Below are 16802 nucleotides of genomic sequence, written 5' to 3'. Positions count from 1 at the left end.
GGGAGGCTGAGGCAGGAGAATGGCGTGAACCCGGGAGGCGGGGCTTGCAGTGAGCCGAGATCGCGCCACTGCACTCCAGCCTGGGCAACAGAGCCAGACTCCGTCTCAAAAAAAAAAAAAAAAAAAAGAAAGATCTCCTGGGCTCTAGTGATCCTTGCACCTCAGCCTCTCAAAGTGGTGGGATTTTAGGTGTGAGCCACTGTACTGTTTGACAGTCCAATTTTTAAAAAATGGGTACAATATTTGAATAGACATTTCTCCAAAGAAGATAAACAAATAGCCAATAAGCACAGCGAGAGCCACTCATAATCAACGGTTGTTAGGGAAATGCGAATCAAAATCACGAGGAGTTACCAATTCACACCGACAGGGCAGCTATTACACAAAGACACAATTCCAAGTGCTGGGAAGATGCGGAGAAATCTGAATCTTCATGCATTGCTGGCAGGACTGTAAAATGCTGCAGCCATTTTGGAAAAACAGTTTAGGAGTTTCTTCAAAAGTTCAGGCCAGGTGCGGTGGCTCACGCCTGTGATCCCAGCACTTTGGGAGGCTGAGGCGGGCTGATCACCTGAGGTCGGGAGTTCGAGACCAGCCTGACCAACATGGTGAAACCCCATCTCTACTCAAAATACAAAATTAGCGTGGCGTGGTGGCACACGCCTGCAATCTCAGCTACTCGGGAGGCAGAGGCAGGAGAATCGCTTGAACGCAGGAGGCGGAGGTTGTGGTGAGCCGAGATTGCACCATTGCACTCCAGCCTGGGCAAGAAGAGGGAAACTCCGTCTCAAAAAAGAAAAAAAGTTCAAACATAAATCTACCACATGATCCAGCAATTCCATCTGTAGGTACATACCCATGAGAAATGAAAACACATTCACACAGAAACTTGTATACAAATGTTCACAGCGGCACCATTCACTACAGCCCAAGGTGCAAACAACTGCGAGGCCCACTGGCAGACGAGTGGGGAAGCAGAAAGTGGCCCATCACCGGAACGGAGACTGTTCCTCCTGAAAAGGAAGGACACACTGACACGCACGCACGCGTGCCCCCACCACACGCATACACAGTCAGACCTGTGCACACTTGTGCAAGTCATACACACATATGCACACACATACATGAGCACGCACATCACACAGTATGTGCACGCATGCTTGCACACACACCCATAGCTGCCCTGACTGGCAGGGGAGCTGGCACGCCTGCAACCTCTCTGCCAGGCTCTGGGCACGAAGTCACCTCTGTGCCTCAGGAGCCACATGCAACATCTTGTCCACATCTTCACTGCTTAAGAACCTGCTGCCCGTTTCTCTTTCGGAAACATTAGGTCATCTCCCCCCGGAGATGCTTACTCTTGGCAATTTCCCCGTGGTCCTGCAGCAGCTGAACGTTCACCGAGAAGGGAGACCCTTGGGCCACTTCCATCACCTCCGGACCCAAGATCGCGATCCTCGTGGCTTGTTCTGGGAGAGGACAGAGTGTGGCTTTAGCGGTGACTGGCATGGCCCCCCACCCACCCCATGGCTGAGTCAGCAGTGGGCGCCCTGGGAACCGACCCGAGCTCGGTGTGGCAGCTGGAACACAAGCACATGCTGGGGCCGACCCCCCACAAGCCACCTTGCAGAGCAGCAACCTGGGCAGTCGTCCGCACTCAGACCGTGCGGCTCGGCTCTGCTGGCCGGGAGCACTGTGGAATCGAGTCAAGTGGACCACAGGGACCACGGAGTACGCAAGAGACACAAGTGGGCGGTGTGGGGCTGTAGGATTTTCCTGCCCATGGAATGTTCCGGCATGTCTTCCCGCTGGTTGGGATTCAGGCCCTGCATTCCCTGCGTCTGAGTCAGCACCCTGAGGTGCTGGACCCGGGGCTGGGGCGAGGCCCGGCAAGGGTGGGTCCACTGGCTGGCCAGTGCCTCCTGGCAGCCAGGGCCACCCCTGCTCTACCGAGGCCTGTGGGGCATCACTGTGGGCAGTGTTGCCACACCGTGTCCTGCTGCCCACCACCCCTGCCCCCACCCGCCATCCCTGACTCTCCACCATGGACCGGCCTCCAGCAAAGCACAATGGAGGGGCTTTAAAAGCAGATGCTGGGAGAACGCCTGGAATCTGAGGCTGCCTTGAAAGGCAGCACAGGTGACGCCTGGTACACAGGGTGGCGGGTGCCCTGGACTTCATGGCAACGGTGGGGCTGGGGAAGGGCCTGAAACTCTGGCCCCCGTGGGAGCTCTTGCTGTGTTCTGGGGGTAAAGCCAGAGCCCACTTTGGTTTGGAGGGAGACCCTCCTCAGGGTGAACCCAGGCTACGTCCTGCACCTCTTGCCCCGTTTTTCCCACTTAGGAATTTCAACAAGGACCAAGAGACTTTTGGGAGGAGGGGCTGGGATCTGGATTATTTCCCTTGAGGTGAGGTCACCAAGACACTCCTGGAGGGCTCTGCTGAGGATCCAGGGGCCGCTCAGGGAGACTCCACCTGAGGCAAAAGCATCTGGGCCGGGACCCAGGCTCGGCCACTGCTCCAGGATCCCCTGCAGGGTGCACTGTGTGTGTGCGGGTGCTGGGACCTGCCTCTCAGTGCTCCCCGGGCACCTGGCCACTTCTGCCTTCCCCAAGACCTCAGCCTCCACAAGGAGCCCAGGGCCAGCAGGTCTGTGCTGAGGGCAGCAGTTACTGTTACCTGTCAACCCTGTGACCTCTCCCAGCTAACAGGTCTTGGTCCTCCAAGGTCCTCCAAGCTGAGGAGGTATGTGTGGGGCTGCCTGGGCTGAGACCTTGCAGGTATCCCCAGTGCAGAGCCCGAGTCGGTGCTAGCGGCACCTGCACCTGTCACGAACTTGGCCCCAAGGTTTGGATGAGTGTCATGTCCCTGGCCAGACTGACCCCTGGGGTGGCACCCTCATCCTGGAATCTATTGAGAGGCCACCCAGAGGCCACCAGGAACACCATGGTGAGAGGGAAGGTGGCTCAGGGAGGCACCCCCAGAGGAGGCCCAACTGGCTGGTCCTTCTGTGAGCCCGAGGCCACCCTGTGGTCACATCACAGTGCAGAGGGCTCAGGGAAATTGGACAGAAGCCACTTGGGGGACAGCGCAGCTGTGACCAGGTCACCCCCAAACACTCAGGCCCCAAATCTGGGAGGCCCCACTTGCAGCAGGAGCACTTTTGACATCAAACATGTTTTTCCTAAAAAGAGATGGGATTTTAGATTCCACAGCGCCCCACTCCTCCCCAGTGTGCTCTGGGTCAGTATCTCCCATGTGACTGCCCAGGGGCCAGGGACACACCCCACAGTGGACCTCACAGTGCCCAGGGGAAGGCAGGGACACCTACCTGCTGGGTGGCCGTTGATCCACAACCCATAATAGGTGACCCCTGAGCAGTGGGCCATGCTGCCCAGTCCACTGAAGACGTCGCTGTGCCACTGTCCCTGCGGACAGAAGAGTGAGGCTCAGGCTGGTGGCTCCCAAGGGTCTTGTGTGGGTCCCCGCATGGCACTGCAGCTCCCTGGGGCTACAGCGGGGCCCGAGGACCAAAGGCTGCTAGAAAACCACATCGTCTCAAGGGTCCTTGCAGCCTGTCCCTTGGTGGTGAGCAACTATATTTCATTAGAATGCGATCCAATTTGCTTTGCAAAATATACTCCCCTTTGAATTTTAACGATGCCAGGAGGTATGGGAACAATGGCACAGTATATAAAATGCAAACAAAACCTCGAACGGGCACATTTCAGCACAAAAATCCTTTTAATACAAAGACACTGCGTCTGTGGCATGTATCATAAAGGAGGCCTGAACCTGCAAACTGGCCGACTGTGGCGCTGGGATTAAGGTGCCCTGCTTGTCCGTTACACTGCTCATTTGTACATGAAGAGGCCAATTAAAAAACACAGTTTGAAAAAACGTGCCCGTGCGCTTGGGAGAAACGCCTGTTCGCTGCACACCCCAACTCTGCCTCCTTCGTAACAAGCCTGGTTTCCAAGTCATACAACAAAGCCTGGGAAAATCATGTGAAATAGCAGGGTGATTATTTTCATGGAAAATTTCAACGGTATTTCATTTGACTCTCAATTACTTCTATTAGAAGAAAAATTAACCAAAGGCACGTTTTGCTTCTGTTCACTCTTCGGCAGGAGCCAAGCGGGCTCCTGCTTCCCTGCCTGGCCCTCCCTGGGTGCCTTTCCCAGGGGAACCCCGAGGCAGCCGCGGCAGGTCTGCAGGGCGCAGTGTGTGCCTTCCCAGGGCCTCTCCACGGATCCTGGGCCCTGGGATGCGTGGGAAGAGACAAGGAGGGCCGAGGGCCAGGGCTGAGGAGTGCAGCAGATCAGGGAGAAGTGGATGGTGCCGGAGTTCTCTCCGGCCGCAGGGAGACAAGGCCTCTGCAGACAGCCCTGAAGGCCACTGGATTGCCCCAAAGGCCAGGGAGAGCCACGTGCATGAGGGGCTGGTGGGGGGCGGGGGGTGGTGTGGATCGCATTTGCAGAGTGGCTGAAGAGAAGCCTCCGGGTCCAGGCCATCAGCTGGGGGCAGGGCAGGGCGGGGGCCCCTCAGCGGCGGGCCAGGAGCACGGCTCACGCCTCCAGGCAGGGGGCTCCTATCCGATCCGAGACAACTGGCAGCCCACATGGGTGCCCAGAGGCAGCAAAAAGGCAGCTCTCAGCTTCAGGAGAGGCTTGGCAGCCAGCTGGGGGTGCCAGGTGGGCAGAGGCCTGGCTGCTGTCTGGACAGGGTCCTAGCTCCTAAGGCTCTTGTCCCTCCAGCACCCAGGCCCCAAGATCCCAGCCAGCACCCACCCAGCTGCATTCCTGCAATGTTCCAAGCTGAGCGCACCACTGACATCACCCTATTGGCCAGACAGTTGCCCTGAAGATCAGAGTCCGGTTCACTGTGCCACCTGGGCCCTGGGCAAGCACCACCCACACTGGCAGCTACAGTGGCTGGGAGTCCCAGAGCTGATCGCATGTGGGGTCAGGTGAGAGCACTTCTGGGGTTCAGATACTAAGCACTGGCGCAGAGTCCATGGGCTGTCCTGACTGCTGCTGCACGGCGTGCCTGGAGGCCAAGGTCTGTCGGAGGCCGTGGGCGCCCTGGCACGTGCACAGCACCTCCCCTCAGCCTTGCCCCCTCAGCTCTCTGTCCTGTGACTTCAGGCGTTCCCACCAAACTGGGCGAGAGTCCACTGCATTTGACTGGCATTTCTTGAGGGTCCCTTCCTGGGACCATTGTCCTCTCTCTCTCATCTCATTCACGCTGGATGGGGAGAGGCGCCAGGTCAGCGCACAGCTGAGGGCTCTTCAGGGCGTCCGGGGCCCCTGTCACCGTCAGTAATGAGAATAGTGATGTCTGGTCTCTGCCCCGTTCCACCTGCTTGGCCTCTGGAAGGTGCCCTGGGCTTTCAGGAGGAGGAAGGTGGAGCTGCGGGGCAGGGCCAGCACCAGCTGCCATATAGTGTCCAGGGTGAGTAGCCAGTGAGGCCACGGCTGGGCAGGGGAAGCCAGACACACTCAGGTCATGAGAAACGCAGAGGTGCAGAGCCCACCTTTGGGGTGAGTGACTTCAGCCATGGCTGGTCTGGGGCTGCGGCTCACATATGTGGCACGAGCCTGCCTGGCATCCCCCTCCCTGGGTACTCAGCAATCAGGTCTGGGCTCAGCATCCTCGGTGCCCACCGCTGGTGTCCGGGTGGGAGGGCTGAGCCGGGCAAGCTTTCATGCAGCACTTGATCAGTCCAAGCACATCTGAGTGATCAATGCAACGGATTCAATAGCATGGTCTTGTCTAATTCATGTTATCAATCTCACCTTTGACAATTCGGTTTCTGTTGCATGCACCCCAAGCAGGAATGAGCAGGTGCTTATTAAATAGGGTGCAGGGGAGGCTCCTGATCCCCTTGCTGATGGCACAGACTGGGGCATTGAAAGTTCTGGAGCAGCCGCCTCCCGCCTGGGCCTCAGGGAGCACCCAGGCACAGCCCAGGGCAATGCCCAGTGTGGAGAGCTATGTGCAGGGCCTCAGTCACGGAGAGGCCGGGACAGAGGAATGGGCACGCCGCCGCCTGCTCTCCCTCTTCCTCCCTGCCGGGCCACTGCTTGGCACCCAGGTGAGCACAGGTGTATGGTGTAGGACACAGGAAGGTGGTGATGGTCACATGACCTTTGGGGAAGGGCTTCTTGGGGTCCAGGTCCACACCCAAAATAAAGAGGCAAACAGTGGTTCCAAAGTCAGGAAGCGGTCGTGCAGGATGATGGTGACACACATACGTTCCCCCTCGGTCACAAAGGTGACCCCAGGACCATAAGGGTGTTTTCTGTCAGGGGCCCTCCTTTCCCTGCCCTGCTCTGCCAGGTGGCAGAGCACTCAGGAGGCCCCGGGCAGTGCTCAGCTCTCCCCAGCTCCCAGCACCACTTGGCCAAAGGCTCACACCTTCCTTGACAGTCGATGAGCTCTGACGGCTTGGCTGGTGCAGGGACTGATTTAGCGCTGGCCTACTCCAAGCAGCCTGGGGTGGAAGAGATTGTGAGCGCTCTCCTTTCTCACTCTGGGAAGCACTTCTGGTCCATTCATGCTGTTTTCTTTCCGTGCTTTATTGGAAGCAACTCCCTGTTTTCAGGCCATAGTCAGGCGTCCACCCTCCCCTGGCACCACGAGGCACTTCCTGCCTCCGGCCCTCCTGGGGGATCCTGCTTCTGGTGCTCCTTGGGGTTCGACAGCCCCAGGAGGTGGGGGTGAAGAGCGGGGGCTCCAGCCTTCCCCAGTGTCGGCCTTCAGGGTGTTGTGGTCTGGAGAAAGTAACCCCCAACAATTGCCAAATCTTGGGCATGAAGCAGGCGGGGCCTTTGCTGAGGTTCACGGCCTGGTGCACCAGGTGGGGGCTCCCAGGACCAGCTGCCCAGCCCCCTCAGGCCATGTTATGAGTGAGGAGCCTGCCGGACCCTCCTGCCTGGGCCCTGCGACTGCCCAGGGGCTGCTGTGCCTTGGTGGGATGGGTGGGGCTAGCTCTGGTTTCTGAGGACTAGTCATCTGTGTCACTTCCTGGTAACAGTGAGGACAAGGGGTCCTGCATTTGACCTCGCTGGTCCCATCGCAAGTGCCTGGGCTTCAAGGTATGAACTATGAGGAGTTCCAGAGGGGACATGGGCTCTGCCCTAGTGTAACCCTGGTGTCCTGATAGCCAGCCCCCTCCTCTGCCCCAGGGTGGTGGGGGGTCCACCTGAGGCAAGCCGGCCAGACTCCCCAAAGGCCACGTGTGCTCAAACGCCCCAAATTATTTACATGGTTCTCAGTGTTACATGCACGCCAGGATACCCCCACTGGCCCAGGCTTCCTGGACTGTGACCCCTGGGTCTGAGGGCAGTAGGCCCGAATGTGGAGGCTGCAGGCCCCGTGGAGGCCCCGGGTGGGCATTCCTACACATGCCCAGCTGAGGAGAGGAGGCTGGGGGACTGCGGCGGGCAAAGCTGCCCAGAAGGAGCCACCTGCTCCGTGCAGTGAGCAGGTGTTCGGCACCCAGCGGTGACTCTGGGAAAGCCGGCGTGTGAGACAGCCAACACTCATGGCGCAGCTGACGCAGCCAGGGACGCCTGGCGGCCCACGCTGCTGCCAACATGGGTAGGAGACGCTCTGATGTGCACACACACGTGTGGCCTCCAATCTGTCTGCTCCGAGTTCTGGTCCAGCTCCCACCGAGGGTGTTCGGAGGATGTGTGGGGCCTGCCCAAGCCCTCGGGTCCTGGGAGGTTGAGGCAGTAAGCCAGGAGTGCGGGGGACGGAGATGGCCGAGGCGTCGCAGGCTGGTGGGGGTGCTCGCGGCCCAGGACCTCTGTGGCTTGGGCCCGGCCTGAGCTGCGTGGCTCCTGTCCCTGTGGAAGAGGAGCCTCCTCTGCTTTGGGATCCGCTGTTCTTATTTTCCGTCAGAAGAAGCTGTAACACGTGTATTTTCAGGAATGTATTTTTTCTAGAATGCATTTTTTTAAAAAGGTTCTTCATAGAGCTCTGCATTAAGGAATACTGGCTGCAAGGCAGGAGACACGGTTTGCAGGAGACATACCTGCCATTGAGAGGGGAACAGGTCTCCTGGAGGGCTTCGCCAACCTCGAGCTCACGGTGCCCTGGGTAGCAGCCGATGTCTCCTGGAGTTTCTCCTACTATAGATGGATCAGAGCTGACGTAGGAGGTGCCAAGGGCATGCTCCGACGTGGGCAGAGGCGAAGGCCAGGAGAGAGAGAAGGACTCACCACTTTCTTGTCTTTTCAGAACATAAGATGATCTCTAAAACAAACAGCCGGCGCTGGTTGGGGTGTGGCTGGAGGGGCAGGGCAGTTCTCAGAGGCAACTCAGTGTCCAAGAAGGGCCTGGCGCCTGCCTCGTGGCCTCGACTGATGGCTTAAGCTCCCAGGGAAGAAACGAAAGGGCCCAAACTCCTGTGCACAAAGGCACTCCACAAAGCCTTGCAGCACCAACATGGTGAGGGGCAGGTGCTCCCGGATGGGGGCGGCTGGTGGCCAGGACTGGGGGAGAACACAGTCACCAAGAAGCGTCAAAGAGGGGAAGACCGGGTGCGCAGTGCTGGCCACAGCTGACAGTGGGTGGGCTTGCGTCTCAATTGTGGTCATTGTTAAGAGGGCTGATACTCATCAGGGTAACCTTTTACAAAAACAACAGAAAATAACCAGTGTTGGTGAGGCTGCGGAGGAACTGGAACTGTGTGCACCGTGGGCGGGAAGGTAAAAGGGTGAGGCCGCTGTGGAGAACAGCATCACCATCCGATGCAGCAGTCTCACTCCTGGGGCTGCGGCCCATAGGGCCTCGAAGAGTTCTCTGTGCAGCCGTATTCACAGCAGCATCACCCACAGGACCCAGGAGGGGAAGCCTCCCTAGAGTCCACCCACAGAGGGGCAGAGAAGCATGTCTGTCCGCATCGGGGGAGCCCGGCTCAGCCTTAGGAAGGAAGGAGGCGCTGGCACAGGCTCCAGCATGGAGGCATCTGAGGACACCGCGCTGGGTGAAACAAGCCTGGCATGAAAGGACACCACTCACAGGAGGCCCGAGACCAGCAGGGTCTACAGACACAGTGGAACGGTGGCCGCCGGGGCGGGAGCGTGGGGAGTTCGTGTTGGAAGGGGACGGAGGTTCGGGTGGGAAGGTGACAAAGTTCTGGAGGTGGATGTGGTTGTGGCTGCACAAAATGTACACGTGCCTCCTGCCACTCCACTGCATGCTTAAAAATGGCTATGGCCCAGTGCAGTGGCTCGTGCCTGAAATCCCAGCCCTCTGGGGGCCAAGGCAGAAGTGTTAGAGCCCAGGAGTTGGAGATGAGCTTGGGCGACACAGTGAGGCCTCGCCTCCACAGAACAAAAGGTAGTTAAGATGCTACGTTTTATACTATATGGATTTTACCATGACAGAATGGTTGGTGTTTTGGTTTTTTATTTTTTTGAGACAGGGTCTTGCTCTGTCGCCCAGGCTTGAGTGCAGTGGGCATGATCTCAGCTCACTACAACCTCTGCCTCCCAGGTTCAAGCCATCCTCCCGCCTCAGCCTCCTGAGTAGCTGGGGCCACAGGTGTGTGCCATCGCGCCCAGCCTAATTTCGTATTTTTAAAAACTTCTTTTGTAGAGACAGGGTCTCCCTGTGTTGCCCAGGCTGGTCTTAAACTCCTGGGCTCAAGCAATCCTCCCACCTTGGCCTCCCAAAGTGCTGAAAGTACAGGTGTGAGCCACCATGCCTAGCCGACAAAACGTTTTCTAAAGCAGGCTAAATATTTGACTAATGACACCACAAGGAACAGCTGTCCCCTCCCTCTGGACAGCCCTCAGGATATGCGGAGTGACTCCCATCTCTGGCGGCTGCTGCCTCTCCGGGTCGACACCATTTACTCTCCAGGATAAAGGTGGAGGAGAGGCACTGTGGCCAGAGGGCCCAGCACTGAGACACGGAACTGAGCAGCTGAGCCGAGAGCGCCTTTGCTTCTCCTCATTGACCAGGGTCCAAGGGACAGACCTGGTAATGTTTTCTTGCACACACAGCCATGTGAAGACCTCCTGCCTCTGAAGTGCAGTCTGGCAGCCATGGCTGTGCTGTGTGGGAGGCGGCCCCGGCCCAGTCCTGACCTGAGGGCATGGGGGCCCAGCCTGTCCTCTTGGCCCCTGGCGCCCTTCTCTGTTTGTCGCGTCTACATCGGTCTGGGCAGGAGCAATGCCCAGAGAAGGAGCTGGAGGAGCGGGCAGCTCGCTGGCCACGGTCTGTGTGTGCCTGCAGGTGTCAGTGGTGTGGACAAGGCCAGGGGACTGCTGCCACCGGGGACAATGCCCAGGGCACCCCACAGGGCAGTGAGCACCGGCACACAGCAGTGTCCCCACGGGGCTCAGGTCACAGGCCTGCCTGGTGAGGGTGTGTGGGCCTTGGTTGGCAGGCGGTCCCAGGGCCTGCCCAGGTCTCCCAGTCCTCTGGGCCTGGACGGCAGAGGGAGTGGGGAGGTCATATTATAGCCCCCGGGAATGTAGGTCACTTTAAGGGTTTTGCACCAAGACTCTCATAGAAATCCTCTGCAAAACTGTCCGCAGAATTCAAGGCTTTAGCGCCAAGGGGAAAAACCATCCCAAGCAGAAAGGCCGGAGGTGGCTCGGGGGCCTGGCTCTCAGGAGTACCCAGCCAGCCCCTGGGCCCAGTGACCATCCCAGGCCATGCTCGCCTGTCCAAACTATGGCCTGGGAATAAGCTCGGAGCTCCCGGGGAGGCCAGTGCGGTGCCGGGACAGGGCTGGGCCGCCCCCTGGTGGATGCGCTGAGCACCCTGCTGCCATCAGCCCAGGAGGGAGGGCACCGTCCCTCGCCTGGTCCTCTCTTTCGGCCCAGGGTGCTGGTGACCAGCAAGCAGCGTGGACCCGAGTTGGCACCTGCGTGGCAGCCAGGGGACCTATGGGACAGAAGAGCCTCTGGGGACAGGGCTGTGCTGGGAGTGGGGGTGGGGAGGACGAAGCTGTCCATGGTCCTCTGGAAGAACAGGAGCTGCTTCTTGCCCAGCCCAGGCCGGAGCGGACAGCGCTGTCTGGCAGCAGGCAGCACCTGTGTCCCTGGGCCATGAGACAGGCCCTGAGCAGGTCCTCCTGAATCTCGGGGAACGTGAGGGTTGGGTGAGTGGCCGGGGGCCCCCAGGGCCGCACTGCCACTGCCTGGTAAGGGAGCCTGCTGTCCTTGCACCTCAGCTTCCTCACCTGCACCCTGCACGGACTGGTGGGGACCACGAGCCAACGCACCAAAAGGCTGACAGCAGCGCCTCGCATCCAGGAAGTGAAACCACACACCCGAGCCCAAGCTCCAGAGCTGTGCACCAGCGCCGGCCCCAGCTTTGCCCCAGTCCTGCAAGGCGAGGGAATCGTCATGGTGGCAGTGGGCTGGGGGCCCGGGTGTGCTGGGGTGGGAGCGGGTGGGGAGAAGAGAATTCTGCCCAGGGACTCCTTTGGCCGCACTCTCTCACAGCCGTTCTGGAGAGCGAAGACAAGGGAGTGGTGGCTGCCCCAGCACGCAGTGAAGTCTGGTCCTGCAGGATGGACACACGTCCCGGGCGAGAAGAGGCAGAGCCCTGGCTTGGGTGCAGTATCTCCTGCATATGGCTCAGGTGAGAACCCGCAGCACCAGCCCAGGCCAGCAGGGGCAGCAACGAGGCTGACATGGACTCCCATGGTCCAGCAAGGACACTGCCAATGGCCAACTGCCCTGAGCAGGGCTGGCAGTCCCTGGAGTGGGCATGGATGGCACTTTTACCCAAGCAGGATGCTCTGTGTCAAGGGCAGGGAGGGTGGACATACATTTGGAGGGGAGCCACGCTGCACCTCCCACCTGACCACCCTTCCAGGGGCCCCACATCTGACCACCTCTGAGGCCCTGCTGCGGAGCGGACAGCTGTGCCAGCCAGGATGAGGCTCCCATCCCCACCCCATCTCCTCCATCATCATGTGGCCCCATGCCAATCGCCAACCCACCACCTCTCAGTTCCCAGCATCCCCCTTCCTTGCCCACTTGTCCCTGACGGGAAGTGGACCCTGTCAATGTTTCTCCTTTGCCAGCAAGTGCAATGCCAGGTTTTGTCAACAGAGAACAAGGCGGGACTACGGGAAGCCGTGTTTCTACTTTAACTCCTATGGCCGGGGCCAGTGGCCTGTGGAAAACCCCACAGTGTCTGGTCTCTGGCAAGCGTCTCCTGCACCTCAGTGGGAGTTTCCTGAGAAGCAGCTCTGGCCCCTGGCACCCTAGAAAAGTCTCTACCACCTGGGCTGGCAGCCGCGCCCTCTCTGTTGAGGTCAGAGTCTCAGGAGGGTGCTGGCTTCCTCCCAGTTCGAGGGACTATTCACTCCAACCACTTCTCCAACTTTCACACGAGAATCTTGGCAAGGAAGGGAATTCAACTGACATTGTAATTCTGCGACCCACACAATTAAATGTTGCGTTTCTCATCAAAGCAGCCCCAAGGCTCTAGGGAACGAGGGACTCCTCTCCACGGCCATGGCAGTCCTGATTGGCTGTGACTTGTGCTGCATTGAGAGACCTGCACGTGTGGTTTCTTCCTGTTAGTGCTGCTGGACGCTCAGGGGACCCCTCACAGCCCTTGCAGTCATGGTCATCCTCATGGCTGTGACAGCCTCACACAGCAGCACCTGGGCTCCTGAGGCCCTCGATTGGGCTGGTGTCTCACGGCCAGCATGGGGGATGGCTTGGTTAACTGTGAAGCTCCCCCAGGCTGTGGACCAGCGGCCTCCCCTTCCCACCAGCCAGGGGCTCAGGCCTGCAGCCCAGCCCAAGCAACAACCACGCCACTCCCAGACTCCACTGCAGGGGCTCTGTCTCCGGGACCCCTCCTGATATTGCGATGCTGGTATTCCTTCTCTTGCCCTTTTTGGTAGCTAGCTGCCTCGTCCTTGCTAGTGACTCTTTCATTACATTTTCCCCACTGGAGTGATGGGTGTTGCTTCTACCTCCCGACTGCGTCCTGAACCAGGCCCCACTGTCCATTCAACGCTCAGACCGAAAGCTCAGGTGCCAACCTTGACTCTTCTCTTGCCTTTGCCCGCACATCCAGCCTGTCAACAAGTCTGGCGTCCTCTCCTCCAAACATCCTGAAATTTGCTCTCTGTACTCATGGGGCCGCTGCCCCATGCCCCCAAGAACAATCCTGGTCCCTGCCTTGTAGGGCCTGTCACAGACCAGAATGTACCACCTCAAAATCTGCCTCTTTGGCATCAGCACTATTTTGAGCTGATTATTTTGAGAAACTGCAGACACAGGAGAAGCTCTGAAAACAGAGTACAAGTTTCCCTTTTGTACGAAAAATTTGCATCCGTAAAGGAAACTCCACTGGTAAGGGTCTGTCCTCTCCGTACCAGGAAGAGAAAGGCCCCAGATCACCAAGGCGCAAAGGCTCCTGTAGGTGGAGAAGGCCCTGCCTTAGCTGCACCGCAAGCCTTATCCCATGACTGGCCCCCAACACCCTTCTTCCTTTGGTTTGGCTGAAGATGGGATTTAAGTCAAAGGCGAGGGCCGCCTGTGAGCTTCCCTGCCTCTCCACGTACCTCCTGAGTACATACAAGGCACACGCCCGTGAGCTTCCCTGCCTCTCCACGTACCTCTCGAGTACATACAAGGCACACACCTGTGAGCTTCCCTGCCTCTCCACGTAACTCTCGAGTACATACAAGGCACACATATGAATACGCTCCTGTTTGTTTTTCTCTTTTCCCGACAGGGAACTGTGAGGGGAGAGGGAAACTTATCTTCCCACGCGGGATAAGGGAATTGCAGGGCCTGGAACTTGGAGAAGCTGCCAGGGTGAGGCTCCCCACACACCCCACGCGCCCCACCCCCGCGAGGCCCGCACCCTCTGGGCAGCAGGTGCTCTGCACCCCTGGGTACCTCGTAGGTGGAGCCATCGGCGCAGCGCAGCACCCCGTGTCCCTGACGCTGGTCCCGGACCCAGTCGCCATCGTACTTGTCACCGTTCCTGGGGGACACACGCACAGAGTCCACTCTCAGCAGGGGGAGCCAGGTGGTGGCAGTGACTCAGCCCGGCTCCTCCCACCGGGCTCCGCAGGCACCGCGGGACGGAGGCAAAAATAGGCCCGAGCAGATGGCCCCGAGAGCTCCTGCCTCGCCAGGGCCGGCTGGGGGCCGACGACAGGCGGCGGGGACATGTCCGCCCACCCCCACCCTAGATGGCAAGCCTGCGCGGGACACGCTTAGCCTCCGCCACTCAAAATGGGAAATGACACGGAGAGGCAACAGGAGGGGGCTGCAGTCTCCACAGCCAGTGAGGCTGAGACTCCGCCATGGGAATTTCCACACGGGCTGAAGATGCCTAGCACCTGGGAGGCGGGAGGCTCTGCTGGCCAGAGGGCACCCCCAGCCTCATTTAGACCTGGAGAAGCTCCTGTGGTGCCATCTTGCTGCCAGCCTGACCTTCTCAGGAGGTATTTTAATGGGAGGGGTGATGTTTTATCTACTAAACACACCATCGGTCAATTTCAATCAATAAAGGGAAAATTACAGAATAACACCAAAACCACAGAATGTGGTCCAACAACTTGGCACTGGAGCTGTGGCAGGTGGACAGCAGGGGCCGGAACAGGCCTGGGGTGTCCTACGGCAGTCTTGTCTACACCCCCAGGCCACATGGCCTCACACCTGTCCTGTGTGTCTCTCATACGCCGGGCAGCACCTGCAAGACTCATACTCACTTAAAGAGCATCTGCCCAGGGCCGTGCCTCTTGTTGTCATGGAAGGAGCCCTGGTACACTTGTCCGTCCCGGTCCACCAGAAACCCGTGTCCTGGAGAAGGGACCAAGAGACAGACTTGGCTTTGTGCCTCCTCCTGCATCTGAGAAAGGATCTGACCCCTGCTCCTCAGAGGGCAGGTAGAGGAAAGTGGTAAGTCTAGGAGGCATGGGGCTCAGGGCCCCCCAGGAGCATGACAAACCCTCCAGGCCTGGCTACACAGGGCCTTGGCACGGCTCGGAGAGGCTCTGAATGGGAAGGGCAGATGTGCTTTGGGACAGGTCGGTCAGCCGACAGGGCAGCAAAAATGGCCCTGGGGTCCAGCTCTCAAAGGTGCTGCTGAGGGACCCTGCAGACTGCCATTGGAGGCTGCACAGGCTCTGTGTCCTGCTGGGGTGAGGACGGGTGCGGTTTGGGCCTGTTGTTTGTTTTTACAAGAAACTTCAAGTTCACAGTGAGGGAGGCAGGGCTTCACCTGAACAAGGAGAAACTCAAGAGGATGGGAGTTCAGTAAACTGTGGCATTTTCAGATTTTGGACAACTCAGAAATTTGAGAGTATTTCTGATTCTTTCTTGTTGTTGTTGTTGTTGCTTTGTTTTTGAGACGGAGTCCCGCTCTGTCGCCAGGCTGGAGTGCAGTGGCATGATCTCAGCTCACTGCAACCTCTGCCTCCCAGGTTCAAGTGATTCTCCTGCCTCAGCCTCCTGAGTAGCTGGGATTACAGGCGTGTGCCACCATGCCCAGCCATTTTTGTATTTTTAGTAGAGATAGTTTCACCATGTTGCCCAGGCTGGTCTCAAACTCCTGACCTCAGGTGATCCGACTGCCTCAGCCTCCCAAAGTGCTGGGATTACAAGCATGAGCCACTATGCCTGGCCTCAGATTCTTAACATAAGAAAAACACTGGAAAAAGACGCTCCATCTGTGGTGGAGAGTATCATGTGCTTGACTCCTGTCTCAGGTGCAGGTGGCCTTTTGGCTGTGGGACCATGGACCGTGCTCTGCCTGGCTTGGCTGGGTAGAGGGACAGGGCACAGCCCCCTCCTAGCTTGAGTCTGGCCTCCTGACTTGCTTGGGCCAACAGAATGTGGAGGAAGTGGTCAAGCTGCCCAAGACTCCTGGGCAAGGAGCTGGGCTTCCCAGGCCTATGAGGATCTCAGGGACCCTCAGGCCTGGCAGAGTTGCTGTGACTATAGCCATTTAGTAACCCCACGAGACCAGACTAGAAGCCCCTCCCTGCAGGGCCCAGGCCAACCTACTCGCTCCAGGATCAGGAGCAGTTAATAAAGCAGTGGCCATTTTAACCCCGAAGCCATGGGCATCTATTCCGCAGTAGCGGATAACAGAGATGCACCAAGTGCCACAGGACCTGGTGGGCATACTGGTGTATGCAGGGCATAGGACACGGTCTGGGGGTGGGGAGAAGATAGCATGGGCCCCCTACCTTCTTTCCCACCCTCTGAAGTCAGATAGGCCCCATCAGAGGTTCCTGAACCCAAGTGGACGTAGGATCCCGTGCCCTGAAAGCACCCGCCCCTCACAGCACCCGGCTCCCGTGGACGCCAGACCTTCCCGCATGCCATGGGAGACCTCCCCTTCATAACATCCGCCGGCTTTGTACTCCATGACGCCGTATCCTTGAGGCTCTCCCAGAACAAACTGTCCAGAGAAGGTGTCCCCTGTGTGTGGACAAGGAGGTGAGACAGGAGGTTCAGTTCAGGGCTGCGGCCCCAGTCGGCTCTTCTCTGTCCCTGACCCATGAGATGCAGGAACCACTCCAGAATGGATGTCCCCGCCTCCATTGTACTACTTAGTCTGGTTCATGAGGGAAAACATGGTAAGCAGGTCTGGTCTCCCCAGCAGCTGGGCACGCAGACAGCCCTAGGCAGACACTCTCTGCGGACATCTACCCGAGGGCAAAGGACCCTCTGGTAAGAGTTTGCAGGGTGAAGGATGAGCTTTTTCCCTGGCTCTTTAAAAACTGAAAGCCGGCCAGGCGCGGTGGCTCAAGCCTGTAATCCCAGCACTTTGGGAAGCCGAGA

General features: G+C 58.6%; 1 protein-coding gene across 1 annotated transcript in view; it reads right to left on the bottom strand.

The window, feature by feature from the left end:
- Positions 1 to 16802, bottom strand: part of MORN1 (MORN repeat containing 1) — an 81691-nt gene that overhangs the window by 53778 nt on the left and 11111 nt on the right. The window contains exons 3-7 of the mRNA XM_011987247.1: positions 16329 to 16439; positions 14723 to 14813; positions 13902 to 13989; positions 3332 to 3428; positions 1359 to 1469 (exon numbers count right to left, since the gene is read on the bottom strand). Of these exons, the coding sequence (XP_011842637.1) occupies positions 1359 to 1469; positions 3332 to 3428; positions 13902 to 13989; positions 14723 to 14813; positions 16329 to 16439 (498 nt within the window). The remainder of the gene's footprint in view (positions 1 to 1358; positions 1470 to 3331; positions 3429 to 13901; positions 13990 to 14722; positions 14814 to 16328; positions 16440 to 16802) is intronic.

The sequence above is a fragment of the Mandrillus leucophaeus genome, unplaced genomic scaffold (genome assembly GCF_000951045.1).
Source record: "Mandrillus leucophaeus isolate KB7577 unplaced genomic scaffold, Mleu.le_1.0 Scaffold305, whole genome shotgun sequence".
In the NCBI taxonomy this organism is placed as follows: Eukaryota; Metazoa; Chordata; class Mammalia; order Primates; family Cercopithecidae; genus Mandrillus; species Mandrillus leucophaeus.
This window is presented reverse-complemented; position numbering and strand designations above follow the sequence as displayed.